Source organism: Dipodomys spectabilis, unplaced genomic scaffold (assembly GCF_019054845.1).
Source record: "Dipodomys spectabilis isolate Male_0828 unplaced genomic scaffold, ASM1905484v1 ptg000207l, whole genome shotgun sequence".
NCBI lineage: Eukaryota > Metazoa > Chordata > Mammalia > Rodentia > Heteromyidae > Dipodomys > Dipodomys spectabilis.
Window position 1 is genome coordinate 11,543,544 of NW_024870884.1, and position 12,225 is coordinate 11,555,768.

The 12,225-nt window shown below is 51.2% G+C and overlaps 1 protein-coding gene across 1 annotated transcript in view; it reads left to right on the top strand.

Moving 5' to 3' along the window:
• The window catches only part of Adamts14 (ADAM metallopeptidase with thrombospondin type 1 motif 14), a 65,597-nt gene continuing 53,372 nt past the window's right edge, over positions 1-12,225 (top strand). Inside the window, exons 1-2 of the mRNA XM_042696460.1 lie at positions 1-85; positions 1,651-2,090. Of these exons, the coding sequence (XP_042552394.1) occupies positions 1-85; positions 1,651-2,090 (525 nt within the window). The remainder of the gene's footprint in view (positions 86-1,650; positions 2,091-12,225) is intronic.

Genomic DNA, 12,225 nt, shown 5'->3' on the forward strand with positions numbered 1-12,225 from the left:
ATGGCTCGGCTCCGAGCGCTGCTGTGCTGCCTGCTGCCCCTGTCCTGCGCGCTCAGCGCCGCCGCCGCGGGCAGCCAGGCCCCAGGTGCGTGAGGGTCGGGTGCACGGGGCCGCGTGGGGGCCGCGGGGTGCTGAGCCACCGGCACAAGGTTGGAGCATCTGATGGGAAGCGGTACGCGCCGTCGGAGCTGAGCTGTTCTTGCTTCTTCCCTTTGGTTTTCTCTCGCTTTCTATCACTATAGAGAGACCCCCCCCCCCCCCCCCCGGAGAGGCTGTGGGAGCATGGAGTCTCTTAGTGTCTGTCTGTTTGTCTGTCCCTCTGCTACCTCCGGTATGTCCTTCATTTTCGGTGTCTGTGGTCTCCAACATGGGCTCGCCCGTGTGGGAGCATGCGCTTGTGTATCTGGTTGCCTCACACTCGGTCGGGCTAGCAGGTGATTGCCATGCACACACACACTGCAGAGAACACTGGGCGCACACCCAGCCTCACAGAACCAGCTTTGCATCTTTGGTCCCCTCCAGCAGAATCTGCAGCAGCCTGGACCCAGCCAGGTGCAGGCCAGACTCACTGTCTCCCACCTTGAAGCATGCAGTTGATAGCGTGGGTAAGAGGAGAGTGAGCACTTGGTCACTGACTACCTTGGGAGTTTCAGGACACCGTTTTCTGTGTTTTATCAGCACCGGGAACTGGAGAGATGAGAGAGCTGTGTGGAAACGAAAATTCCTCCCAAAGTTGTATCCATGAATCACTAGGCTTGGAAGCCAGGGAGCTGTCATTCCTGCCTGGCCTGGCCTGGTGTAGGGAAAGCTGTGTGAGGATGAGGTGGCTGGCATGTGTCCTGGAGCATGAGGCCATGACCTCACACTTAATTCAACCCAAGTGGGCAGGTCACCTCCATGTCTCCTTTTATTTTTGAAGATCTATATTTATCCTGCTTGGAGCTGGGCCATGTCGAAAGCTTTGCAGCCACTATGCTGCTTTGAAAAAAGTTTTCTTTGTAACCTTGAGAATCTCTCTCTCTCACACACACACAAAGAGAGAGAGAGAGAGAGAGAGAGAGAGAGAGAGAGAGAGAGAGAGAGAGAGAGAGAGAGAGAGAGAACTGTGTATTCCTTCCCTTCCTCCTGCAGCCCCACCTTCCTCCTCGCCATGGACCAGGCTCCCCTGGGTTTCTAGGTGTGTTTGTTTTGGCAGTGTATTCTTAGAGCTTGGTGAGGAAGGCCCTACCCCTGTCTGATCTGGTGACTTCAGCTCACTGGGAGAGTTTGGGCAGATTGGGTCTTCCCTGCTCTTGCCCTGAAGGATTTCAGAGAATTTCAGCCCCTTCCTTGGCAATGCTCAGGGTTGGAAAGCTTGTTGCTAGAGTGATAAGGCTCTGTTTGGCATCGTTTGCTTTCTTCTGCTAAATATAAAAAGGACCTGAGGGCTACAGGGAGCAATGTTTAATGCCCCCACAAGTTGATAGCTCTCTGAGTATCGTTCTTCCAAGTGTAGAAATCCAGAGGCTCAGAAAGCAACCAGTGAAAGATGGAAGAACCTATGGGTGAAGGGGGTCCGTTGAAGTTGCCAAGTCCCAGCCCATCCTCATGGCAGTTCCAGCTTCCCTGTTACCTCTGCATGTGAAATGACCCTTTGTTTTCTTCTGACAGAGCCTCGCCTCTCTGGGAAGCTGAATGACTATGGTATGACTGTGCCCTGCAGTACAGATTTTCGGGGACACTTTCTTTCCCATGTGGTGTCTGGTCCCTCAGCAGCCTCCACAAGGAGTGTGGGTGTGGACCGGCCACCTCTTCCCTCATCGCACTCCAGTCACCGGGTGGCTCGAAGCCCCCTGCGCCCGGAAGGAGGGACCCGGCATCCTGGCAGGGCTGGGCATCACTTCCTCTACTTCAACGTGACTGTATTCGGGAAGGAGCTACATTTGCGCCTGCAGCCCAAGCGGAGGTTGGTGGTGCCTGGGGCCTCCGTGGAGTGGCAGGAGGATTTTCAGGAGGTTCTCCGGCAGCCCTTGCAGCAGGAGTGTGTGTACACTGGAGGTGTCACCGGAATGCCCGGGGCAGCTGTTGCCCTAAGCAACTGTGATGGATTGGTAAGAGACTCAGCTCATATTCTTATAAGCTGCCAGCCCTTCTTCCCACTGTCCCAGCTCAAATGGCAATCTCCTAGGTTCCTCTGAGTTTGGCAATCCTATGGGCATGGTATGTCATGGGGGCAAGCCTACCCCTGATCAGCCTGAGACATGACCCAGCCTGGAGAAATATCACACAGGACTGATTTATCTGGGTCAGGAAGTAAGTATCCAGTACAGCCTTTTTTTTTTTTTTTTTGGATAAATGAGGAGCATGAAACCCAGAGAGAGCAAGTGACCTCCTCAAAGTCACACAGCTAATGAGAACACGTATTAGGAGGCCACCAACGCCAGCGGTCTCATCCCAGACAGGCCCAGCCCAGGCTCTCCAATTAGCCCCACCTCCACCCCAATGTCCAGAGCACAACTTGTCTCCAACACCCTGTACCATGTGGCCACACCATCATCCTCACAGGATTTCTGCTCATGAGCCTTTTTGGTCCTGTTCCCTTGGGCATCTAGTGGACAATCACCAGGTGTCAGCAGATTCTTGAGCTGGTTCCATACCACAGGAGGTTCTCAGGAAGCTGCTTTAGTTGAGACATCTAGCCTACACTTACTGAACACCTCTGGCATGCCGCATGCCAAGAGGGAAGTTATACAAGTGCCTGTCCTCCAGGCCAAGGTGGCACCCCCTACCTGCCCTCCCCTGAGTCCATCATCTCATTAGTAGAGGCCTCCTCATTCCCAGCTCAGCCAGGGCAATGCCAGAGTTCTGGGAGAGCAGTGGCCACTTCTCACGGCCCTAAGAGCTTACCTTTGGATCAGGCATGCTACAGAAGCTCTGATGACTAGGTTCAACTCCATGCTTTGATAAGGTCTCTGGATTTTAACCTCATATCCAATGTCTACAAAATATGCACCGGGCAGCTCTTCAGACGGGAGGAACACAGGACCTATGTTGGAGCTAGTTCGGGAGGAGCTGTGGGATGCAGGGGTGAGATGCAGAAAGGGGACCCCATTTCTAATTGGGGCTGTACACTCCCAGACCACAGACCATCTCTACTTTCCTGGGTCCTGGGTCTCGAGGCCAGTGGAGGCTTAGCTATGCTACCTCCCTCCCCCCCACCCCCTATCCTTCAGTGCCTCTGTGAGTCAGGGCCTGGCAAGGAAGTGGTCACACGTGTAAGATTTGTCACATCTGGTTCTGTTTTCCACTCGGCAGATCCTGCCTTGTTAATGGGTTACTCTGAGTAGACCCTGGCAGACAGTGGGAGGGGGCAGGGAGGCAGAATCCCAGTCCTGTGAGGTCCAGGAAGCCCTCAGAGACACAGCTCTGCTATCTTTACAATGGGTCTGCAGTGACTGAAGAGTGAGTGCTCTTTCCCCTTTTCTTTGTCAGTGAAAATACTCAAAATCCATGATGGTGGTGGCTGCACAGCCGTATAGATCCTGAGCAGCAGTAAATGTGTACTTTAAGTGCTGGGTTGTACAGTGTGTGAACTGTTGCAGGAAGTGCCTGGCTATAGGAAGGCCCTGGAAAGGCATTGCTAGTTGTAGTTATGAGATGGTCTAGTCAGTGGAAAGTGTGGGATCTTCAACCCTAATGCCCACTGTCTGTGTGACCCTGAGTTAAGTTCCTAAATCTCTCTGGGCTTCAGTTTCTCATCTGTAAGGAAGGGAAGAAGAGAGCGGCAGTCTGTAGGAGGTTCAGAAGATTTAATGAGAACATGTGATGTGTCCCATTGATGGTGGGGCCTTGACAAATGAAGATTATTATTAATAGTAACATTAATTGACTAGTCATTACTATAGTAATCATTAATAATGACCAATGTGAGGAAGATCTCTAGAGTCTCTTGTGTTGACTTGACATGTAGATTATCAGCAGACGTCTGAGGTTAGCTGCCTCCTTCTGCATGGTGTCCTCTGCCAGTGCTAGGGAATTCCTGTACCTTCCTGGGCAGGATTGTGCTGAGAAGAGTTCACTGGAACATTCTACTGACCATATATGTGTCCTTGCCTCATGGCTAGGCCCTTGACTAGGGACTGCAGGGGTGAAAGTCAGCCCTCTTTTCCTGGGTCAGGAAGTGTACCTAGTATTACTATAGTGTAACAAGAAGGTAGAGGTGGGGTACTGGTGGCTCACTCCTGTAATGCCAGCTACTCAGGAGGCTGAGATCTAAGGATCTCAAAGCCAGCTGGGGCAGGAAAGTCTGTGAGACTCTTATCTCTAGTTGACTGCCACAAGCCAGAAGTAGAGGTATAGCTTCAGTGGTAGAACACCAGCTTTGTGCAAAAGGCTAAGGGACAACATCCAGGCCATGAGTTCAGGTACCAATACTACACTCCCGCTTTCCCCCAAAAGGCCAAATATCATGGGTTCTCACTAATTTGTAGAATACGCACCTACAATGATGATGATGGGACTTAAGTGTAAATGGGAGATAATCTGGGGGAGGGGTCAACCAGAGAGAAGAAGAGGAAAGGATACTGAGGGGTGAAGAGGTCTATGTAAAGACAGTATAATTAAACCTACTAGACACTATGTGTATAGAATTACCACAACTCCTCATATTACTAACATGCTAATTCAGAAAATATAGTAAAATAATCAGAGGTTTAGCTGAGTCCCTGCAGTGCGTTTATAAGGTCGCAATAAAGGCCCCACTTTCAACCAGGTCTGGTGGTAATTTGGTTTCAGTATATCAACATGGCAGGTAGGAACTCACTTTGCTCCTAGCAGTGAAGCCCTCTGTGCTAGGAGTGAGAGGGTGACCCCAGAACCACTTGGGTTGAAATCCCAGCTCTGCCATGTGCATGCGGTATGACCTTGAGCAGCTACGTCACCACTCTGTGCCGCAACGTGGGAACACTAAAAATCATCCCTTCATAGAGCGGTCAGTGGGTAAAGGGCCACATAGTACTAGTGACATGTCAACTGTGGCTATGAGAGGTGGGGCCTCAGTGATAAGTCCATGGGGTCTGAGGAAGTTGGCAAAAAGAAGGAAATGCAGAGCATCTCATTTGTCTAGCTGTTATACCAGAGGGGCCTTTGGGTCCTCCGCCAGATAGGCAGAGCCCATGCCAGTCCCAGCCTTGCCAGGCCTGGGTGCAGCTTGCTGTTCACCCACAATGGGTATGTGAGGGAACCTGTCAGCCTCTCACTTGAGTCCATCCCTTGAACCTATACCTGCCCAAATGCACTAACTTTCCCCTTGTGTGACAGCCTTCTGGCCGTGAGTGAGCGCCTGGAGCCGCAGGCTAGAGTCAGCATGGGACTGTTTGGCCCTTGCCAGATCCTGAAATGCAGGCAGCAAGGCTTCCCTGGGGAAGGAAGGCAGCATGGGCACATGAGTGAGTCAGTCATCCACTGCTGAGTAACAAAACATCCCAGAATGGAGGGACTTAAGCAGCACTCTGTGTCATTCCTCACAGTTCTGTAGATTGCTGGGCAGTCCCTCTCTTGGTTACTTTTGAGCTTTCTCTTAAAGGGTGGGCTAGAGGGTCCCAGCTGGCCTTATTCACATGGGGGTATGATATTGGCTATAAGCTTAGTGGCCTCAGTCCTCTCCCTGCCCAAGGCTCTCTTCCTCCATGAGCCACCATTGCCATAGTCCCTGGGCAACATTCCAAGAAGGGGAAGGCAAAAGCTGTACAACCCCTTAAGGCCTAGCTTCAGAAGTTGCTTGGTATTACTGCTGCACATTCTATTGGCTGAAGAGAGCCCTGGGCCCAGTGTGGGGACATGGATTTCACTGCTTGAGGGGAAGAGCAGCAAAATCTTACTGCAAAGTGACAGTTCATAGGGGCAGGAGGGGCTGTTGTAGCCTTCTTTGTAAACATACCTCCATATTGTCATTCCTGCACAGCGATGAGGCCTGTCTGAGCCTCAGCCCTGCCTTTAGTATACAGATATTAGTCTCTGAAGTGCCAGGGACAAGAGATGGAAACATGTACTGTCACTGTAACAACACTATGGTGGGATGCACAGAAGTTTTCTTGTAGGCCCACCCCAGGGCTCTTGCTCCTGCTCCCCAGATGGCCGATTGACCTGGCTGTGGCCTGTGTGAGTGCAGCCCAGGGGTGAGTGCTGGGAGATCAGTCAGTCCTTGAGGCTGTCCGGTCTTCCAGACTTGACTCCCTGTCTCCTCGTGGCTGTGCCTTGCTGTCTGCCCTGGATTAATAACTTATTTATGATATGGAATAAAAGCCAGACATCACCTCACTGCTGCTGCTGCTCTGAAACAGAGTGGCTTTTCCTTCCAATGAGGGCTGGTTGGATTTTTCTTCCTCCAGCAGTGACTGAGGCTACTTGGAGAATTGGGGCTGGGACATATGGAAGATGGAGTTTGCCCACCTGCCTCCCAGTGAGTCCTCAGGAGTCCCAGCCCCCCAGGCCCCTTGCAGCCTGGAGCTTCTGTGACAGCCCCCTGTGTCTTTCGCTGGCTCCCATCATGTATATACCATGTGGTGGGTCTCAGTGCAGCATGGTTCCCATCCTCTACCCTAGCCTTGGCCTGAGGTGGAGGTAGCTGTGGTGGGAAGAGGTCCAGCCGAGATCACCAAAGCTCAGGAAAGGGAAGAGACTCACCTAGCAGCCAAACATTCTTTTTCCCACCATTTTTTTGGCCTGTGCCAAGACGATGGACGAGGACAGTCTATGTGACTTTAGACCATAAACCATATGAGGTTCAATGACAGGGTAGCTATGGCAACAGCCTCAGGGTGATGGATGCTATAAGAGATTGTTCCCTGGGATCCCTGAGCCTGGTAGGGTACTGAAGGAGGTGTTTATGTGGTTCTCACTGCTGGGGGGGGGGGGGCTGTCCAACTTCTCTGTGTCTCACTGTCTTCCCTAAAAAGAGGAGGCTGACTAAGAACACACATGGCAACGGGCCAGTTGGTAGGAGTTGATGCTCAAGTGGAACCTTCTGGTGTGATTATTTTTTGTCCCATAGTCACTATGGCTTCTGTTTTCTTTGTTTTCAAAATATTGGAGGGGCGGTGGGCTGCTCTTGTGTGCATATGACCTGTCGTGGAACATTAAAAACCCCGCAGCTTCATGTACTCCAGTAACATTGGGGAGAGCTGTGGATGGGCCGCTGTAGAGAGATCGGAAGGTGAGAGTCTGTCAGGACACATCTGGTCTGAATGCCAGTTTTGTTCCTAGCAGGTTGCTGAAGGCTTCGGTCAGTCTTTGCTTTGAAGCTATTTACTTGTTTCCCCTGTCCAGAAACTGCTCTCCCTTCCCTCCCCCCACTCAAGCCATGTCTCCATTCTCTTCTTTATACATTCTGTGTGACTAGATTGACAAATGTTCACCCAACATACCTAGCTTTTGTTGTTGAGATCGGGTCTTACTCATGTTTTCCCTTGAGCATGATTCTCCTGATTTCCACATCCCCAGTATCTTGGATTATAGGTATGATTCACCACACTCAGCTAGTGCTAGCAATTCTAAAGGAAAAATGAACGACATAAAAAGAACAACAAAAGCTGTGTGCTGGTGGCTCACGCCTGTAATCCTAGCTACTCAGGAGGCTGAGATCTGAGGATCATGGTTTGAAGTCATCCAGGCAGGAAACTCTCTGAGACTCTTATCTCTAATAAACTACTCAGAAAAAGCTGGAAGTGGTGCTGTGGCTCAAGTGGTAGAACGCTAGCCCTGAGCACAGAGAGGTTCAGGGACAGAGCCCAGGCTTGAGTTCAAGCCCCAGGACTGGGAAAAAAAAGAATAATGAAGCACTAGGGTGCCATAAGCTTCCTGTTCCCTTGGTGGTGGGAATGACTAACCAAATCCATCATCCTTGTCCCACAGTCTACTCTCCCCCGGCAGTCCTGTAAAAATCCTCCTCCTCTTTCTCCTCCTCCTCCTCCTTCTGCTCCTCCTCCTCCTCCTCCTGCTCCTCCTCCTCCTGCTCCTCCTCCTCCTGCTCCTCCTGCTCCTGCTCCTCCTCCTCCTCCTGCTCCTCCTGCTTCTCCTGCTCCTCCTGCTCCTGCTCCTCCTCCTCCTCCTGCTCCTCCTGCTCCTCCTGCTCCTCCTGCTCCTCCTCCTCCACATGGTCCCTCAGTCCTCCTCACTGTCCTCTTTCTGGGGACATCCAGGTATTGCTGGGCCCGGACTTTTAGTTCCCCCACCCCCAAGCAATTTTTCAACCATCGCCTTACTATGATCTTCTCTCTCTTCCACCTCCAGTTCTCTCCACCCCTCTGCTTCTCTTGCTCCATGCTTTCCCTCTGCGTTGAAGGTCTGTGTATTTGTACCTGTCTCGCCCTCCATATCTTAGTATGGTAGCTCTGTGCAAAAAGGAACTGTTGACTGCATGCCCAGCATCTAAATGTGGGCCTGCTCTGCCAAGATCTCATGAGCAAATGAGTTTTTGCTGCAGGAAAGGATGGAGGAGAGGTAGAATGAATGGCAGATGTCCGAGTGGGAACCCAGCAAATGGGCCTACTGGGTGCAATGTGGAGTATCTGTGCTGGTAACCTACAGACACACAGTGATGAGCGGTCAGAGTTCTGGAAATCTAGAACATACACTTATGCTAGCAGCAGGATTTGACTACTTTCTACCCAGTGCAGAGGAGGCCTGTGTCATCTGGGTGGCAGTATACTATATATGGGCTCTTTGTGGGGCTAGCACAGGGCAAGCACAGAGCTTCAAGCATCTAGGGCCACACCGACTGCTACTCTCCTATGCTGGCCTGGAGAGCCTCTCCTCAGCCACTGCCACTCACTGCAGACCGAGTATTTGTCAGACTCCATGATAAGCATTTATATGAACGGTGGCACAGTTTACAGCACTGTCTGATCCAGGCTGCTGCAGGGTTGGCTCGGAGGGAAGGCCTGCTGGGACCCAGACCTGTCGGACCTGCTCCTGCCAAGGGGCTGGATGTGACTTTACTCTGGTGCTGTCTTTCTGTTGGCTGGCTGGCATCGAAGCTGTGGGCTGTAGACTGCAGGACTTCCTTACAGGCAGCCGCTCATTAGCTCAGGGCCTGGCAGTCAGGCTGCCTCTTGGCATACAAGGGCTGCTTCCTGTCTCCTCGTCCCAAAGCCACAGCCAAGACTCAGGGCCAAGCAGGGGGCCAGGCAAAGCTCCCGGCCCAAGCACGGTGGGCTGTAATGGTGACGAAGTGGGAGAGGCTCCCAGCCACGTGGCTCCCGGGCACTGGGGAATGGAAATGGGTTGGCTGTGGACCCAGAGAGGTCTGCCTTGGTTCTGGCTGGGCTCCAGGGAAGAGCTTGCAATGAAGATGAGCCTCTGATCACCTGCAGAGGGGGGCTGAGACAGGACCTCTGCTTGTAGGAGGTCTCCTGGGGGAAGGGGAGTGTAGGGAAGAAATCAAATGTGACCCATCATCCCTCTTTCAAGCTTTTGATCCACCTGAGCACTTAGCTTTAGTTCATGCAAGAGGATCAAGTTAATTATCACCTTTATTATCATCATGATCATTGAAAACATCAGCCTAGAGGTACCACAAATGATTGTCCTATCTCCAGATTGGGTGGCTGTGACATCATTAATTTGCCATTGGCTGCCAGCAAATCACCCTCTTCGGAGCTTTCCCCCTTCTTCCATCCTGCTCAGGGAAAATTTAGGAAATTATTCTTCATCCAGAGAGAAGATGAGATGGCACTGAGTCACAGATTGCATGTGGTCCTGCAGGCTTTTGGTCCTGTTCAGCCATGGAGGGGCTTACAATGCAGGAGCTGTACAGGTGCAGCCTGCCTGAACTCCATCCTCTTCAGGACACACACAGATGGTCTGTCCATCTTTCTTTCTTCCTTCCTTTCTTTCTTTCCTTCTGTCTTTCTCTCCTTCCTTCCTTCCTTCCTTCTTCCTTCTTCCCTCCCTCCCTTCCTCCCCCTCCCTTCCTCCCCCTCCCTCCCTCCCCTCCTCTCTCCCTCCCTCTTTCCCTCCCTCCTTCCTTCCCTCCTCCTCTCTCTCTCTCTCTCTCTCTCCTCACTCCCTGAATCGTGATGAACTCCTACTCTATTGGTGAAAAGAGACACAGGCAATTCATTCATACATTGCATGGGCTGGAAGCCTCTGGCATTTACAAGTGTGGTTCTCAGCACTGGCTGCACACCTGAGATCTGTTTGCATGCCTGGTAAGTGGCCCAGGTAACAGTAGTTCTGCAGACTCTTGGAGCGAATGAAATGAACATCCAGCCCTAAGCCCTGCTTCCATGGCCATTGGGAGAGTCTGCTGTGAGCGTGACAAAAGCAGACATCAGGTGGTGGAGGATCAGAGAGCCAAGTGAGGAAGAAAAGAAGACCCTACCCTGCTGGGGACCCACGCTAGGATGGGCATTTCCTAGCCTTAGACTTCAGATGTGGAAACTGAGTCTTGGAGAGGGCTAGTAGCACATACCTGGGAGGGAACCCCAGGTATGTATCCCTCACCGATGCAGTCTCTGAACCACTTGTCAGGAAGCCATGGCAGAAAAGGAGGGCTACTTTATGTTGGTGCTACAGTTTGGATCTGGAGTATTCCCCAAAGGCACTTGTTTAAAGGCTTGGTCACCAGCCTGTGGGAAATGGGCCCCCATGGAAGGAAGTTAGGTCCTGATATATCCAGTGCCGTCCATAGTCATGGATGGACAGTGTGCCTGTGAAGGAGGTATTGGGACCATGGCCCCTCCTTTTGTTTTATTCTGTCTCTGTCTCTGACTTGCTGTCATGAGAAAAGCTGTACTGAGCCATCAGACACCAAAACAGTAGATCCAAATGTCCAGTGGATGAAGAGATCTGAAACCATAAATCAAAAGCAACCTTTCTTCCTTCTAAACTAATTGTCTCAGATATTTTGTCATAGTGAACCTTGCCTGACACATTTAACTTCTTTTTTTGAACTTCTTTAGGGGAGAGGAATTATATGATTATTTCATGCTCTGGGTAGAACAGGCATGCCATTGGAGATAAGGAAATCATTGAATAGTTGGGAAGTACCTAAAATTTACAGAGAAAAAATTGTAGCAGATCTTACCACCCAGCACAACCCCCTAACAGCTGGGTACATTTCTGCTCCCCCACTTCTTGTCTGCACATGTACTTTTCTTTTCTTTTCTTTCTTTTTTTGTCAGTCATGGGGCTTGAACTCTGGGCCTGGGCACTGTCCCTCAGCTCTTCAGCTCAAGGCTAGCACTCTACCACTTGAGCCATAGCGCCACTTCTGGTTTTCTGGTGGTTAATTGGACATAAGAGTCTCACGGACTTTTCTTGCCCCAGCTGGCTTTGAACTGTGATCCTCAGATCTCAGCCTCCTGAGTAGGATTACAGGTGTGAGCCACTGGCCCCTGGCTCTTTTTAACCTTGAAAAACACCCTGTTTTTCTTGCAAAGAGTTTTTCTTTCACTGCATTTCTTTCCCAGGTTTGTCTTCCCTTTTATAGGCAGGGGATCTGAGCAGGTCAAAGCCAGGCCACAGTGGAGCCAGAAGCTAGGGACAAACCCTCTAATATTTTGATGCTACAATGTTCCCAGCCCTGAGGGCACTGCTCCCTTCCTGAAAAACGGGGGCAGAATTTGAAACATGCTGATGAGCATCAAGACAGCTACACTTTTGTAGCCCTCGCTGCATGGTCAGGACCACAGTAGGTGCTTTCAGTGTAATGCTTTCTTAGTATCTACAAAATAGGTACTACTGTAGTCTCAAAGCACAAGAATGATACATAACTTGCCCAAGATGACATGTAGCAGGAGTAGGAGAGCCAGGATTTGAACCCCAGGAGTCTCAAGCTCTAAGGTCTGTATTTACCCACCACACCTGCCATATTGCTTCTTCTCTGAGGTAGATTCTTGCTGCAGATGGCCTGGGTACCCAGCAAGATCTCAATGACTTTTACCCACCAGCCCTCAGGGCTAGAAGAGGTCCTGACCCTGAGAATGGAGTCTGCATGGAGGAACTGGCTTCTTGCCGCTTCTTCCTGCTCTGGGGTGTGAATTCTGCTGGTGTGGGGTACAGCAGAGTATGGCAGGTGTGGGCAAGCCTGGCTGTTTCAGACCCACTGCCAAATGTCTCCTTACCTCTGCCTGTCCCCAAGGCTGAAGCTCTGTCTGAATCAGCTTGCAGATTTTTCTTGGCTTGGGCTGAGCCTTTGGCTTCCCTGAGGCTCCAGCAGAGTTCTGTGGTTGAGGCTTCACATCA